The sequence below is a fragment of the Somniosus microcephalus genome, chromosome 3 (genome assembly GCF_052327205.1).
Source record: "Somniosus microcephalus isolate GS21.2 chromosome 3, FLI_Smic_1.0, whole genome shotgun sequence".
Classification (NCBI taxonomy): domain Eukaryota; kingdom Metazoa; phylum Chordata; class Chondrichthyes; order Squaliformes; family Somniosidae; genus Somniosus; species Somniosus microcephalus.
The window spans coordinates 112672539-112690505 of NC_140989.1; the positions used below are offsets into that span (position 1 = coordinate 112672539).

Below are 17967 nucleotides of genomic sequence, written 5' to 3' on the forward strand. Positions count from 1 at the left end.
TATTACATGGGCTTCAACTTTGCTGGCAAGTCTATTAATATGGCACTTTATCAAACACCTTTTGGAAATCTATGTCCACGTCAACCACATTGCCTTCATCAACCCTCTCTGTTACCTCATCAAAAAACTTGATCGTTAGTTAAACACAATTTGCCTTTGACAAATCCGTGCTGGCTTTCCTTAATTAATCCACACCTGTCCGAGTGACTGTTAATTTTGTCCCGAATTATCATTTCCCCACTACCGAAGTTAAACTGACTGGTCTGTAGTTGCTGGGTTTATCCTTGCACCCGCCTTTGAACAAGGGTGTTACATTTGCAATTCTCCAGTCTTCTGGCACCACCCCCGTATCTAAGGAGGGTTGGAAGATTATGGCCAGTACCTCTGCAATTTCCACCCCTACCTCCCTCAGCATCCTAGGATGCATCCCATCTGGTCCTGATGACTTATCTACTTTAAGTATAGCCAGTCTTTCTGGTACCTCTTTATCAATTTTTATCTCATCCAGTATCTCAACCACCTCCTCTTTCACTATGTTGTTAGGCCATGATTAATTACACATCTCAAGGTGCTTTTAAATACATATATTGGTTCTTAGTTATGTATATATGGTTAGTATTTTTTGACAGTATTGAGGCTGTGCTCAAAATAAGCACGGACTGTCCTAGCTAATCCATCCAGAAGGAACTCGCTCTTCTCCCATCACAGCACACATCTACTTAGAGTTTTAGGCTCCACTATCTGTTCCATGTGGTGTTCACCATTTAGAATAATTTCTTATCTCTAAATTTGTGCTACTTTGAGCTTCTATCTCTTGTACTGTTGAATTTGATGTAGTATTCTGGATTTACCTGAGCTTGGTCTCCTATCAGACTCTGCATTTCTAGGTTGGAAAGTCCGTGGCCTAGAAATTGGGTTGTGAATGCATATATTGGTGATGTGATTGTACAAGGTATATTTCTTTGTATCGTATGCAGGTAGCTCTTAAATGCCTTGTGTTTAAAGAGTCGGTGGTCTCTCTGCACTTCCCACACTGATGCATCATGAATATGGGTTAACTTGATCTCTTCAATGGATATGAGACCCGTTACTGTAATTTTGGGCATTCTTTATTTTTATTAATGTACCTACTGTTTCAAACCTTAATTAAGATTTTTTTCATGTAATTGGAATTTAATCATAAACCATTCCAGATGAAGGTACTAGTTTTCAATTAGCAGTAACTATTTATATTGACTTGACTTGCTGAGAAAGTAATGAGAATCTGAGGCATACCCCCCCTTTCTAGGCATGCAATCTTTATTGCCCTATAATGGGACCATGTGATCTAAAGCAAAATTCCTGTTGTCGAACTACAAAGAAGCATTAGCATCGTTCTTGTCTGTATACTCTGGGATACCATGGCATTTCAGTTTTATTAACATCCAATAAGTCCATTTGTGCTCTAATTTTAGTTAACATACAAGCTGCATGGGACTATAGTGATGAATTGTCCCTACTATAGGGATATTTTTTAAACTATGAAAATAAACTGCAGTAAGTATGAAAATAAATCATTTGCCTGTTAGAACTATGAAGAACATTTTTTTTTTCCTCAGTAGAATAGCGACTGTTTGACAATTGTTTAGTTCCTGCATGAGATTATAGAATGGTAACCTTTCTACAAGTATTACACTTGTATCAGGCATACATACTGTAGGTTTTAACATGTATATTAAACACATCAAGTGGACTGCAAGGCACCAGTAATTGAGCAGTGTTAACTCGAGACTAAACATAACAGTGGAAAATCTAGTTTGTAAACAGCCTTGTGGCTCATATAATAATAGATAAAAGAAGCACCATTTTGTTTCTTACAGTATTCAAAAGTTGTATAATTTTGTGCAGTCTTCATTACTCACATCCTGACTAATGTCACAGAGTAACTTCAATCAAATTAAGTTGAAATTTGTACAAATTCATTCAAAGAATGGGTATGTGTAGAAACTTGTTTTTAGGTAGCTCTGCGTCAGACACTGTATACTCACCAGAGATAATGCAGCTTTACACTGTCCGTATCTGTCAATTTACTGACATCTAAGAATCTTAGTAAAGTCTACCAGCTGTGCACTACACTATGACCTTTTGTTTGGGGTAAAAGGTTAATAAATCTCTCTTTTTGGTTGGGGGAGGGTGTTGGCAAGCCTACCAGTTAGAAGGCTAGACAACATACAAGGCAGACAATTGTAATATTTTGGGAGCCCTGAGGCCAGAAGGACTGCTATAAATTAGTTATAGAACTTCCACAACCTTGTTTTTTGTTTGTGTAAGGAAAAACTTATTTCTCACAGGTAAAATATGATTTAAACTGAGAAGTGCGCAACAAGTTTACTTGGAGCGGGTCTTCCTGTTGGGAATACTGGAGATAGAATTGGGATGGTTATATAAGGATAATTGTTAGATGTGTAAACATTTGTAACCATTGATGAGCATCTTTCACTTTACCGTGATTTATGTTGCAGACTATTGCTGCCTGTTTTATTATTCCTATATATTGACCTACAAACCAAATTAAAATCAGGTTGATTCTGATTTTTTTTAATCCTCCTATATGCTGCCAGATGTCTTCAATGGAATTGCATTGCAAGCTGGACATGGGTCTTTTTAGATTTCAAGGACATATTCCGTTTTGGGATCAGTAACTGCTGGAAGATCAATAGCTGTCTTACTGGTAAGGCTAGTTTAAAGCTGGAAGCTCTGGGTAGCAGGGTTGAGGAACTTACACTTTTTAAGGTGGTTTGAAACAATTGTATAGGTAAGGACTTAATTCTTCTGTTCTGCAGACATTTGAACATTACCACCTCCAAGTTCCCCTCCAAGTCACATACCATCCTGACTTAGAAATATATCGCCGATCCTTCATCGTCACTTGGTCAAACTCCTGGAACTCCCCCCCCCCCCCCACAGCACTGTGGGAGTACCATCACCACACGGACTGCAGCGGTTCAAGAAGGCGGCTCACCACCACCTTCTCAAGGGCAATTAGGGATGGGCAATAAATGCTGGCCTTGCCAGTGACGCCCACATCCCATAAATTAATTATTTTTAAAATTTGAATGACAAACAAGCTTTATCCAAAACCTGATGCTCTGAGTTTTTTCTGTTTTGTACTGCTGTACAAAGGTTGTTGTAATTATGTTAAAGCAGAAATGTTTAAGTGGGGTTTTCTAATCTAAGAGATAACCTTTTGATCTTGAAATTGGTTACCCATGAATACTGAGAGGTGAAGTGCTGAGTATAACTGCTCCCTGATGGGTGGGTCAGTGCATCATGTGATATACCACTGAGCCATCTGGACTAGAAACGATGCCGATTTAGACCCTTGTTTGTGCTGAGTTAGCTGCTGTCAGTTGGGTAGAGGGGTGAGGGGAAGAGAGTTACAGACGATGGAGGTATTTTGATTGGTCTCGATGTCTGTTCAGGAGGAGAAAAAATGGCCAGTGCTTCAGTTCTTAATTTCCAGTCCAGTAACTGTTGTGTGTGCGTGTGCACAGCCAGGGCAAGGCTCGACTTTCATGCCTTGGTCTCCACTCGTGCATGAAGAATAACCACTGGGAGAGGTATTGGAAGTCTGTTGACATTATGGAACTGTAGCAGGGTAGGGAGGGAAAATTGGAGAGAAGAGTGAAGAAAATGAAATCACTTCATTTGAATGTCATAAGCAAGCAGTATGTTGTACAAGAATGAATCCATAGTAATAATATTGCCTCATTTGTTCAGTATTGAAATCACTGATTACTAATAATAGGAAAATGATGGGCGCACAAAGAAAATGAAACCTACAACAGAGCCCTGTGTTGATAATAAAAATGATTCAGTAGTTTTTGGAACAAGACAGGAATTTGTATTATTGTGTGTGCACTGGCCAGCGCTTACAGCTCTGTCCATGTTCTTTTGCTTCTCTGTGTGGCATTCTGTTGGAAGAAATTGATCAGGTTTTAAATGTTGCTCCTAAAGTTATAATTATGTCAATTATGCTAATTCCATTTTCATGTGACATTTAGATTAGCAAGGTTTGTTGTCTTGCTTTCTCCTGATTTCTCTGTTCTAGATTTTCCTGCACTACACACTATATACCCCTGCCAAGAGGACAAGGAGATGACATGCTCCTAGGCTTTTGCCAACCCCCTGTCCAATCGGCCTCTGTGGAGGCATTAAATACCTACTTGTGTTGACCCGTCTCCTTTGCTTTTCCCTCACTTCCCTAGGGAGAAGTTTGGCCTAAGCGCCATGCCTCCCCGTAATAATGTAGCTGAAATCAGGAACACCGCATGCTTGAAATCAAAGATGCAAACCTGAACAGTGTCTTGTCGCATTACACGACACGACTCTTAGAATCACTATTTACTAATAAACCAGTCGCTATCCTTAGGCATTGTACAAGGGAAGTCAAGACCAGGGCCTAGATTTTCAGTGTGCCGTGAGGCGGGCATTTAGGCGTGCAGGGGGCTAAAATCCCAAATTCGGGGGTCCCGACACCATCCCGCCCAAAACCCGCCTCCACGTAAGTTTCACAGGAGGCGGGTACCCGCCCCGCACTGGGACCCGCCGACCCGAGGCGGAAAGGGATTAGTGCCAATTAATTGCCTGTTAACAGGTAGTTAATGGGCAGTTTTTAGCCTAATCCCTATTTTGAGGGGTGTCGTGTGGGATTCCCGACGGCTCCAAACCACGCCAGGTTAGAGCAGGCAGGCCGTCGGGTTGAAGGACTTGGAGGGGTCGCGATGTCTGTGTTCAGGTGAGCTATGAGTGCAAAGGTAAGTGTGTTTGGTGTGTCTAAAGTGTGCAAAGAAGTTTAAATTACCTGTACTTACCTTAACGGCCTTTCTTCCTCTAGATTTCGGGAGTCCATCACTCAGCCAGCACTGAAAGCAAAATGGCTGCGAGCTGTCAAAAGTGACAGCCTTCAGCTTTCATTGCCGGTGAGAGTTCTAACTGAGTCTGCGTAGAAGGACTCAGGTTAGAAGTCAGACTGTCAGTGTTTGACAGCTTCAAACAGCTGTGAAAGACTGATATTTCATCTGTCAAGACGTCTTGACAGATGAAATTTCAGTCTGTGACATCACCTGTTGCCGGGTGGCCCTTAATTGCCCTGCTGAGCCCGCTGGGCGGGCTCAACAAGGTCAATCAAGGGAAAATCGCGTGGATTGGCCGGACATCAATGTAGGCGGGACTAAAACCCGAAAGTTGTAGTCCCGACTGCTGAATGAAAATCCAGCCCCAAGTGTGGTCTTCAGGTGAAATGGGATTGTGTGGTTGGGGGGGGGGGGGTGTTATTTGAACCAAGGTGCACAGAGGTAATTCAGTCATTTTAAAGTCAGACATTTTGTTCTGATGAAGGGTGACTCTTGAAACATCAATGTTTTTCGTTCTTTACAGATGCTGCCTAACTTGCTGAGTGTTTGCAGCATTTTCTGTTTTTATTTCGGATGCTTTGGAGATTATTTTAACCCCCCCCCCCCACAAATGGATGGGTTTGGGTCGGATGGGATGTTAAAATTTAAAAAATCTTAAACCCAAACCCAGCCCGCCTTAAACGCGGCCACTTTTGGTTTTAATGGAGACTGGACAGAGAATGGGCAACCAACCCACCCTCGGGAGGCAGGCTGCTCATTAAAAATTTTTGATGAGTCTGCATCCTCGAATTTTACCTGTCTTCCATGTTTAACTCTGGCCGTGATTGGAACCTCCACCCCTCTCGCGATCGGACCCCTGACTTCCCCCCCCCCCCCCCCCCAACGACCCTCCAATCCATGCTGTACCCACCCACCCCCACTCACGATCTCCAAATTGAGGAGCTGGAAACCTACCTGCACCTGGGCTGCGACCTCTTCTGCAGCGTTACCTGCCCGATAGAGACCCAAGCCTGTCAATCAGGCTGGGTTCCAGACAGGAAACCTGTTAACACACGCTGTGTTAAAACTCCACAGCGTTCAGGGAAACCCGGACCAGAACACTCTCCTTCCTCCACCCCCCCCCCCCCCCGCTTGGGAATCTTGCCCCCCGTAAATATAAGGGCCTCTGTCCTTATTATATTTTCACTATAAATCCCTATGTAATTACACACTCCTGCAAGTGATGCAGCACCTTGAAGGAGAGGAGGGTGGAGGTGAATTTACAGTGTGACAAGTTTGTATAGACACTTTCCATTATGAATGTAGACATGGGAAACTATTAACAGGAAGTGCATGCATATGTAAGATTTTTATTATATTACTAGTTAATCTCCTGTAGTGTTGCATACAGTTAGTGAATATGGTCTTTCTCTTACGACTGACTTGTATTTGTTCTGTGCATGTTTGTTCTCTCTCTCTTTCTCTCTTTTTCTCTCTCCTCTCCTCCCTCCTGTTCCTGTCTCTTTCTTGCTCATCTCTTCTGCTTCTCCCACCCCCCCCCGCAATTATGTCTCCTACCTCTTACCTTTCCACTACCCCTACCTCTTTCCCTTGAACTAGCCACTCAACACTTGTACTCTCCATTCCCTTTGCTCCACTATCATCCACCTCACCCATAACTATCCATTCACTCTTCACCTGAACCCCCGCCCCCCCCCCCCCCCGCCACCCGTTGCAGGTGACAAGGCCCGAGGCCTCCTCATTCTCAACCAGTTTCCCTCCTTCCCTCCCCAACTGTTAGATTCCTGTCTTTGTTTGTTGAAATCAAATTAGAATGAGGAAGCCTTATACACCTTTCTTTCTATTTGTGTCTTCCTCTCTCTCCCTCCCTCTTTCTTTCCTCTCCATGGCTCATGGGTGTTAGAATTTTTCACGGGTGTGACTTCTGCCAATAAAACACAGGCGAGCTAATTAAATGGCTTCGAAATTCAGCTGTTACTTTTTTTGAAAATTGACGTAATATTACACGAAAAAGGACGCACTCCTCTCTCTCCCTCTCTGAAATCAAATCAAAAGCTATAGCAGGTTTTCATTCAGGACACTGTCACATTTTGGTTTTAAAGAAAACACTGAATTTTACCTTAGTGAAACTTTGAAATTTGTCCTATAGATTTTTCTTCAAATAATTATGTAAAACTGCAGAGCAGAAACTGCTAGAAGCTGAAGAGAACCTATGTGGTCGATTTTCATTAAGCTGTTGGGAAGGAGGCGGGACTACAACTTTCGGGTTTTAGTCCCGCCTACATCGACGTCCGGCCAATCCACGTGATTTTCCCTTGTTGAGCCCGCCCAGCGGGCTCAGCAGGCCAATTAAGGGCCACCCGGCAACAGGTGACGTCACAGACTGAAATTTCATCTGTCAAGATGTCTTGACAGATGAAATATCAGTGTTTCACAGCTGTTTGAAGCTGTCAAACACTGACAGTCTGACTTCTAACCTGAGTCCTTCTACACAGACTCAGTTAGAACTCTCACCGGCAATGAAAGCTGAAGGCCGTCACTTTTGACAGCTCGCAGCCATTTTGCTTTCAGTGCCGGCTGAGTGATGGACTCCCGAAACCTAGAGGAAGAAAGGCTGTTAAGGTAAGTACAGGTAATTTAAACTTCTTTAGACACACCAAACATACTTACCTTTGCACTCATCACTCACCTGAACACCGACATCGCGACCCCTCCAAGTCCTTCAACCCGACGGCCTGCCTGCTCTAACCTGGCGTGGTTTGGAGCCGTCGGGAATCCCACACGACACCCCTCAAAATAGGGATTAGGCTAAAAACTGCCTGTTAACTACCTGTTAACAGGCAGTTAATTGGCACTAATCCCTTCCCGCCTCGGGTCGGCGGGTCCCAGTGCGGGGCAGGGACCCGCCTCCTGTGAAACTTACGTGGAGGCGGGTTTTGGGCGGGATGGTGTCGGGACCCCCCGAGTTCGGGATTTTAGCCCCCCGCACACCTAAAAGCCCGCCTCACGGCACACTGAAAATCGACCCCTATGTCTCAATTTAGCTGACTGAATGAATGGTACTGGTGCATTGTGGGAAATTAAGTGCACTGCACATGCTCAGACTGCACATTGCAAATTCGGTTGTCGGCTCTGGGCAAAAATATCAACTCCAAATCCACACTTTTGGGGGAGGCTGACACCTTCAAGCAAATACTGTAATTAAGTCATTAAAAGACATTCAGCGGATTAATGTAATGATGCTATTGTGATTTATGTAATTTTTTGATTTTGTTTAAATCGTTACTTTGGATATTAGAAATGTCAGTTACTGAGGGGAGAAATATAGCAAATGCAAAAAAAAATGCATTTTGAGTTAATTGTGGAATCCCAATGGCACAATGAGTGAGTTTCAATAGTCATTTTCATTATAAATGTGAACATAAGAATTTTTAATTGAAAAAGTTGACAGTCACGTGGTGCAGACAGGAAATGCATCCAGACCCAAGATTTTTAACAGATGGGTTTATTTACAGTATTTACAGCAGTTGAGATACAGTTATGGAGAACACCTGACTTTCCAGCCAAGAGCTACAACTTGTAGAGTAAATCATGAGAGATGTGAAACAACAAGGCAGGCCTGACTATATATACTCACTCTTGTGTACTGTGGGAAAACAATATTTTAAGAATGTCCCTTTCTACACCACAAGCCAAGTATGGTACTACCATGCATCTATTACCATTTACAGTTTATTTGCACAAAAGTTCGAGAAATTTATTTCAGTTCTTAGCATCTGTTGGCAAATAGTTTGGCCAGGTGCTTTTTTCTAAGATACTGAAGAGCAGTTTTCCTGTATTAACTGATGTGATTCAGCTAGCATAACTGCATGCTGTGACTGACGTCAAAAGGTATTGGACAGTTTAAAACTGTATTTCCAGGGAGTAGTAAAACTGAATCAAGCTGCATTGATTGTGGTTGCTATTTATTTTTAGTGTGATGTGACTGATGACTGTTTTCTGTTTTTTTTTTTCTCTCCTCAGCACAAGATGGGGAATTCAGACAGCCAGTACAGCCTGCAAGGGACTAAAGGCCACAACATTGAGGGGAAGTCAATGCCTGGTGGCAGGCAGAAGTCATGCGCCCTCAAAATTCGAAGCGTCCATGTCAAGGATGAAAAATCCCGCTCTGCTTTCGGCTGGGGATATAGTGGCAGCAGCATAAGTTACAAAGCAAGATCTCTGGGCAGAAACTGCCTTTCTCAGCATAAGAGTAACCAGCGGTACTCTCTCAATGCTTCTTCACGTCAGTGTGAGTCTTTAGTGATAGGTCATAGTAATGCATATGCCAGATGCCATCCGGGTCACCTGGGGAAATATGACCATGGGAATGATACTAAATTATCTGGAAACAGTTTTCCTTTCATTCATCTTGATACAACAGACAATCGAACTAAAGCCCTGGAATACAATGATCGTGTCTTGAATGGACATAGATTACCTGAAAATGTAACTGAATCCAAGAAACCAGAAGGAGAAAGCAGTCCAAAGGTTCTCATCAAAACTCTGGGAAAATTTGATGGGAGCCTAAGGGTCGAGTTTCACAGTGGCAGTAGTAGCAGCAAACCACCCTGTGATGGATCCCAAGGGCCGGTTCAGCTGCTGAGATATTCTCCTGCTCTGGAATCTGACCTGAGTAAACAAAATGAAGTGCAGGTTGATGCCAGTAAAGACTATGTAATGGACCAGAGTCTTCCACTTGGTGAGGAAAGATTAAAATCGAGCAAGGATAGCTCGATCAGCTCTGAATATTCCTGGTCCGAATCGCCATGGGGACACCGTGCTTATGCCAGTGATTTCGATGGCATGTACACAACTGGGAAAGCTACTGAGACAAGTAATGAAGAAAGCATTTTACCAAATGATGAGCAACTCTTCCAAAGGTCGTCTCTCTCTTCTCTTCGAGCACTGTACAGTGATACAGGCGTCGGACCTTCCCTGTCCTCGGGGAATGAATTTTCAGGTGACTACAGAAACACGGCTTTAAATCCTCACGATTTGTTTGTGAGCGACTTCTCCAACTGCATGAACGTGCCATCTGATGAGGAGGAGAGGGGCCCCATGCAGTATTCTTCTTATACGCTCCCGTGTCGAAAGCCCAAACACCTTTCTGAGGATGGCTCCTCACGAGTTGCCTTAAAAAGTCGAATGCGCCGTTTAAGTGCTTGGACTGGCAGCCTTACAAGAAAGAAGAGGAAATTACAGGTGAGCAACCTTTTCTTTTAGTGGAAACCTCAACATAAATTTGAAAATTACCACACTGTTCTAACTTCAAATAGCACACACATTAAATGCTATTGGAAGAGGTATGCTTTGATGGTAGAACTGTTAATAGATTGCCAAATGTGCTTTTTGAAATTAACCCCCAACTGCAAATGGAAAGTTCCCATCTCCCTTTGCTGGTTAGTGTTTGTAAGTTTTGAACTCCTGTACTGCGATGCTAAGATCAGCCCCTTGGTAACAAAAATGTTAGGAACAGCTTCATTACCACAATTGTTAAAATAAAGATCAGCCCCACAGTTCTGATCACCTTGTGGTCCCTTTTTTTCCTCCCCTTGTTCTGATGTTATTCCTGATCTGTGCCCTATTTTAATTTTGTTCTCTAATGTACTTGAATCCACCTTTCAAAAAAAATTAACGTTTTAAGATGAAAACAATTTGCTTACCTTCTGTCTCGCTGGTGGTGGGAGGGACCCTTTAAAAAAAAAAAAAAAAAAATGTTTGCAATTTGCTAGAATCTGCTCAAGGCAGTTTTTTCTTTGAGCAAATGCAACAGCCAAGATCTCAAACTTGTCTCGATCAATATATGACACTTTTCTGCACCCAAACTGGAAAGTGCTGCCGCCTACAAATGACGGTCTCCCCTCCCTGAAGAGGTCCTCCCTGGATGTCTAAATTTGTCAATGGTGTGCTAGGGTTGTAACTCAGTTTTTAACAAACTCCAGGAACACCATCTTGCAGATCCTACACAACAGGTTTAACTTTTTACAAATGTTGTCAATTAGCAGTTGATTATTAAACACGCTGGTCTCGACAGTTGAATATTTCCTGTTCTGGATAAGTGAACTCCTCGTGATCTGGAAGTCTTATTTGGGACATTAGCCAGGGGTTCAAAAATTTCACTGGTCTGTGTAGTGGGGGCATCTGACTTGATGCATTTTAACTGAATGGTCTATCAGCTCACAACCAATTGGGTAAATGTATTCCTGATCTAAACGTACAATTCCAAAGTACCAGCTGTGTTCTATATACACCAGGTCCATAATATTCCTGATTCAAAAAGAACACTGGAATGCAGATGTTTCAATACATAAATATTTCCCAGTTATGATTTTATTTATTTAAGCTAAGTCTAGTTTCTCTAGTGTCAGATTTTACCTAAAGGTAGTAGTTTGATTATCATAGGATCTGGTGCATCAGTTGCATTGGTGTAGAGGTTGTACCCACAGTTTTTATAGCTATTGGCAAAATATCTTGGTAAATTTCAGCGTTCCACATTTTGAAAGTGGTTTAAAATCCCTCTGATGGTCCCGTGCGCTGTGTTCTATGGGTCACTATTGTACAAAGTGAATTCTTATTTGCAGCTTGAAGAACTCCTGACCAAAGCATAAATTTTATTACTTAATTCATATGATCAGCTGCTGCTATCACCTACAGACACTTTTGAAGCTAATAATCTGAAAATTCAATTGTAACAGAACCTAAGAATGTGTGTAAATTCATTAGGAACTCAATAATGAAAACAAAATGACAATGACATCTGGAAGTGTAGGTTGTGCCATGTTTCCTAATCATTTTTTTTGCAGTAACTTCAATCACTTGCAGTAGTGATGAAATCCCTACATATTTTAAGTAAACTTAGACATCAATACTGTGATTAAGTGTCCTTTATAGTAGCTTGCCCAGAATGCAATTTTTGAAAAAACACATCATCACACTCATAATTGGATTCAGGGCCAATTTTTTCCCCCTAAATTGATGGCTCAGTTGTGTTTTTAAGCCTAGCTTCTGATATTTTTAGACTTGAAATATTTGGGATTTTTATCCAATGATGATCTTGCATTTTCAGCAAGCTGCAGCAGTAAAAACAGATTTAACTTCCAGCCTAAATATTGACATTAGAAACTTCTCAAATATAGAGGCCTGGTGGATAAATGTTCCATGGTGCGGCATTTTAAGCAGCGCCTGAAAGAGTTCTGTGTGGGAGTATTATATAAATCGTATGAAGTAGATCTTCCCCGTCTTTAGTGTTGTTGAAGATTGATTTCTTCGGACTCTCTTGGTATGCTGGGGGAGAAATTGATCGTCGAAAGGCCTATTTTTTTGGGTGGACCAATTCCGGGTCGGCATCGCTTGTGCCCGATTTCCCCAAAAGTTCTCCAACTGCCAAATTGGAAGCTGGCGACTTCCAAGTATCCAGGTTTCCTGCCTGAAGCAAGTGTCTGGCGCCTTGAATCTGCAAATCTGGGTCCCAACACTGGGTTTTAGACCCCCCTGAAATCGTCATCAAGTCGGAGGATGTTTTTTCCAGTTCTACAGTAGCCTACGCAGTAATTTTTTTAAATACTTGTATTTCATGGAGCCAGGAGGAACTCCACAAAAGCACCGCAGGCTGCTGCCGGCCCAGGCATGCCCCTGCTGCCCCCCCCCACCTCACCCCACCACATGTCGGCCTGCTTCCTGAGTCGGAGCTGGCCGAAAGTCCTACGGCTGATTGGCGAGCTGCATCGGGATGCCCAATTACTGTTTGCAGCTTGCTTGTTTTATGCAGATGGCCTAAAGCCAAAGGTTCAATTTCCATCTGACATCTTTGGGCACGTGTTCCCGACGAAACGCCTATTTTGCGCCAGTTTCTGGCTCCTCACTCAATCCTCCCTCACTGCCTCAGATCTTCAGCTGCTGATTACTTGAGCTAGTAAACTGAAATGACCTGAAGAAGTTAATATTCAGCATTGAACATCCTGGGGAGTATGCACTATAATCTATTTGAAGCTCTTGATTTAATATCATAGTAAGATAGAGCTAATGTCATTCCTAAACTATGCAGCTCATAGGATAGGTAAACATTGTTTATAACTGCGTATAAAGTACCACTAAAATCACAAAACAATTATTTAGAACTTTAATAATAAGTATAGAGGAATCAAGGAATTGCTGCTACAACAGGCTTGAGTGCATAGTATCCAACTTCAGCCTTTCCACGTGTTAGAAGGATCAAAAATAAAACTGGAAATGCTGGAAACATGAAATAAAGGCAGAAAATGCTGAAATACACAACGTGTCAATCAGCAAATGAAAAGAGAAAAAGACATGTTAGAGAGGATCATTTATCAGACGAGACCAGTTCTGGCCAATCAGTGGCGTTTTGCCCTGCAAGTATCAAATAAAATCAGTAGTTCTGTGATCCAGCACTTCCAGCAGGGAGAGGCACTCGCTGGGTGCACACCTCAGGAAATTGCAGGTGCGCAACGCTTAAATTAATGGACAGAAAATCATGGGTTGTGCACCTATGAAGCATTCCTTGCGAGTGCTGTTTGCATTGGGCGTGCCGGATTGTGACATTTCCATCTAATTAAATTGTGTTATATCGTTCCAATGAACTTTAAACTTGGGACTCTGGTAGTTGGATCATCTTAGCAGTCCCTTTCATGTCAACTGATGCTCCTATTTCTTTCCCCTCTGGGTGTCCCTGCCTTTCCAAGTCATGATGCAAGAGGAGAAAGCCTACTGTTAGATACATCAGTCCCAGTCCAAATGTTCACCAGATGTATTGATTTATTGTTGTTCTGGTTGGCTATTGTCTTGCACAAAATGAATGAGGGAAGTATTGAACCAGTTGCTTCAAGTGGTTGTGCTGTTAAGTCCACTAAAGGAGTATTTCTTGTTCTATTGAAAATGTGCAGGTTTCATAAGTGCCGAATCATACTCTTCCACTTACTGTGTCTTGGGAAAGACCTTAAAAGATGATCTGGTTTTCATTTGTTTAAGAAGTTGGACTAGTGCCAATCTATAGTGAGCCTAACTTTATCTCTTGCTCACTTTCATGCTTCATTCGGAATATTTGGCATTACTCCCCCTAATTCATGAACAAGTCCCAGAGAATACCTTTTATTATCTTCTTCCTGCCATAGATTCCGAGTAGAAGTGACTCTGGTGAAAACAATACTCGGGGAATGTTGTGTCTTAAGTTCATTGGTTGTCATCTGTTATGGCCCTTGAGTTGAATTGCTCTTATTTCTGTTTACATATTATAAAAGTAAATAGTTGTGTTTCCAAATAGTCTTAAATCAAAATTGATTAATTCTAAATATCTGATAACTCCACTTCTTTTAGTGAAAAAAGAAACTTTGAATTAGGAGTGGTTACAATAATAGTGCCTAGAATTCATTTTAAGCAAAAACAATTATATAGGAAATACGGCGCAGAAACAGTGTACTTAATGTATGCCTCTTTCCTTACCCTCAATTGTTTCGTTATGGCTTTATTCAGCCATGGAGTCTCATTAGTGTTTAGTTTATTCTTTCCTTTTAGTGGAATATATTGTTCCTGCACTCTGTTGAACACCGTTTTAAATGTTTCCCATTGCTGTTCTACATCATTGTTTGCCACTATTGTTGCCCATTTTATTTTCCCAAGTTCTATCGTCAGCCCCATAAAATCAGCTTTTCTCCAATCTATTGCCCTGGTATTTGTCATACTTATGTCCTTCTCAATGCTCCTTCAAGCATTGTTACATTATTCTAATGACATTATTGCATTGATTTACCAACATACTGTGGCACAGAATGGTAGAATGCAAGTTCCCACAGTGAATGAGGGAATATCTGAGCACATGTCACACTGGGCTATTCTTGCAGACCTAATGGTTGCTTGCCTGCCTTATCAGTTGAGAATCTTTTATTTCCTGGTGCAGAGAAGAAAAAATATCGAACCCTAGACACTATAAGAGGAAATTGATTAATGTTACGGTAATCAAATTATGTAGGAAAGGCAATATAAACAAAACCGTTTCCTGCTTTCGCCCCGAACTGGAAACTTTCATCAACTTTGCTTCCAATTTCCACCCTTCCCTCGCTTTCATACGGTCCATCTCCAACTCTTCCCTTCCCTTGCTCGATTTCTCTGTCTCCATTTCTGGGGGTAGGCTATCGACCAATATCCACTATAAGCCCACAGCTACCGTGACTACACTTCCTCCCACCCCGCTTCCTGTAAGGACTTTATTCCATTCTCCCTGTTTCTCTGTCTCCGTCGCATCTGTTCTGATGATGCCACCTTCCATACCAGTGCTTCTGATATGTCTTCCTTTTTCCTCAACCGAGGATTCCCCTCCATTGTAGTTGATAGGGCCCTCGACTGTGTCCCTTCCATTTCCTGTACTTCTGCTCTCGCCCCTGCCCCTTCCCCTCCCTCCCAGAACAATGATAGGGTTCCCCTTGTCCTTACTTTCCACCCCACCAGCCTCCACATTCACTGGATCATCTTCCACCACCTCCAGTGTAATGCCATCACCAAACACATCTTCTCCTCCCTTCCCAGCATTCTGAAGGGACCGTTCCCTGGTCCACTCTTCTGTCACCCCGGTCCACTCCTCTATCACCCTCAACACCCACTCCCCTTCCCACAGCACCTTCCCATGCAAGTGCAGGCGATGCAACACCTGCCCTTTTACCTCCCCCTTTCCCACCATCCAGAGTCCCAAACATTCCTTCCAGGTGAAACGTGCGATTTAGTACACTGTATTCACTGCTCATGATGCGATCTCTTCTACATTGGAAAGACCAAACACAGATTGGATGACTGCTCTGCAGAACACCTCCATTCAGTCCACAAGCATGCCCGAGCTTCTGATCGCCTGTCATTTTAATTCTCTGGACCACTCCCACTCTGACCTCTCTGTCTTCGGCTTCCTACACTGTTCCATTGAAGCTCAACTTAAGCTCAAGGAACAGCACCTCATCTTTCGATTAGGCACTTTACAGCCTTCCAGGCTCGACATTGAGTTCAACAATTTCAGATCATAACCTCTGCTCCCATTTTTTCGGACAGCATCTGTTGCTGATGATTCTGATATTCCCATTTACACCTCCTCTAGACCCATCTTTTGTTTCTTTACTTGCCCCATTACCATCTCCTTTTGCCATTTAATCTCTCCTGCCTTCCACCCTATCTCGGACCTTCCCTTTTGTTCTTTCCTCCCCTCCCACTTTCCCTGCCTCCTTGCTTAAAACCGCTAACTTTTTCCAGTTCTGACGAAAGGTCATTGACCTGAAACGTTAACTCTGTTTCTTTCTCCACAGATGCTGCCTGACCTGAATATTTTCAGCATTTTGCTTTTGTAAACTAAATGGTACAATTTTAAAGTGAGTGCAGGAACAGAGAGACCTGAGGGTTCAACACACAAATCTTTGAAGATAATACTCAACAAATGTTTGGTTATGATTATATGTGGGCATAGCCAAGATGGTATATGATCGAGAATCCCATCACACTTGAATTAAAAGTATTAATATACTTGAAATGTTTTTTGTTTAACCTCTTAAAATGTGTTTCTGCAATCAATATAAAAATCCTGTCAATTTTGCAGGACTCTAGATCCAAGGATATAAATGAGTATTGTGACAGTGGAATTGATGGCGTGACTGCAGACACCAGCTCTCCTTCCCAGGTATCAAGTTTGTTGTGGTCACCTGGCTCCAGCTATACATTGCCACCCAGAAGTAACTCTACCAATGCAGTTGGCAATGACGTCCTGAGACAGAGCATTTATGAGAACTTCATGCGAGAGTTGGAAATGGGTCATATGTCTGTGGAAAATGCAGACCAGTCTACAGGAAGTGAGGAAACCAGCAGTGATTCCTTCAGCTCTTTAGAACAGCTGGATTTATTGTTTGAAAAAGAGCAGGGGTTTGTGCGAAAGGCTGGCTGGTTGTCTTTTAAACCCCTTGTTACACATCAGAAGGAGAGGAAATTGGAACTTGCGCCTCGCAGAAGGTGGAGACAGTATTGGGTTTCTCTTAAAGGTAATAACTAAAAACCAGAATTGGTGTGTAGTGCTCATAACTGTCTCAAAATAAAGCTCTGGATGAAGTCTGATAATTGGCCTTAATAGAAAGAATGCCCAGGTGGTTGAAGCAATTTGATTGGACCAGAATTTACATTCTTTCTCCCTTCTAATTAATCTTGGTTAATGTACTGGTTTTCTGTAAATGGTAGGATGGTAAGACCATCTTAATAATAATAATTCAACTTTATTGTCATTGTACAATGCACAAGTACATGAACAACAAAATGTGATCTTGCAAGCTCCCATGAGTCCAGTACAAATAACATTAACATTAAACGTAAATAGCACCGTCCTGGGAGAAGCAAAGCCGCTGCGTTTGTGCGCGCCGCCATTCCATTTCCACCATTCCTCCTGTCCGACAATCTTCAGCCCAACGCCCGGGCCTGCTCACCAGCCGCCCCTCCCGGGGCTCCTTCCGTGACCTTCTGCACCTGGTCTTCCCTGATGGTCACCCCTCCAGGTACTAACCAGGCCTGGCTCTGCTTAGCTTCCAAGCCTTGCCAGTGACCCTGTCCCTAGTCCCAGGAACAGTCTATTATTTCACATTTAGAAGCCATCATTTACATAAGTGTTCTGTATTTGAATGGTGGCAATAGGCCACACTAATGTACAATTTGTATAAGTTAAGATTTACAACCCCTGGCACCAGTGTTCTTAAACTGTGAAAAGTCAAGTCTCTGCTCATTCAGTAAAACCTTTTTGGAGCTGGATTTTTATTTAATATTTTTCAAAAAGCATATTTGCTCTTTTTTTCAAAAAGAGAAAAATAGGGACACAGCTTTCAGATTTTGGACAGATAGGAGCTTTTTCTTGTAAAATGTCTTCTACTTTTAAATACTAAAAGGCAGCTTACACAGCATTATCTGCTGTAGAAATATTTAGGGCTACTCTATTGAAGGGTACTCCCAGTCTCACAATATAGATTGTGGAGTAATTAAGTTGTTTCTAAAATCCAACTTCATAAGT

General features: G+C 42.3%; 1 protein-coding gene across 2 annotated transcripts in view; it reads left to right on the forward strand.

Moving 5' to 3' along the window:
- Positions 1-17967, forward strand: part of LOC147121264 (rho guanine nucleotide exchange factor TIAM2-like) — a 433746-nt gene that overhangs the window by 170417 nt on the left and 245362 nt on the right. For both annotated transcript variants that reach the window (XM_085981489.1, XM_085981486.1), the window contains exons 4-5: positions 8919-10139; positions 16522-16957. In XM_085981489.1, the coding sequence (XP_085837615.1) occupies positions 8925-10139; positions 16522-16957 (1651 nt within the window). In that variant the 5' untranslated portion in view covers positions 8919-8924. The remainder of the gene's footprint in view (positions 1-8918; positions 10140-16521; positions 16958-17967) is intronic.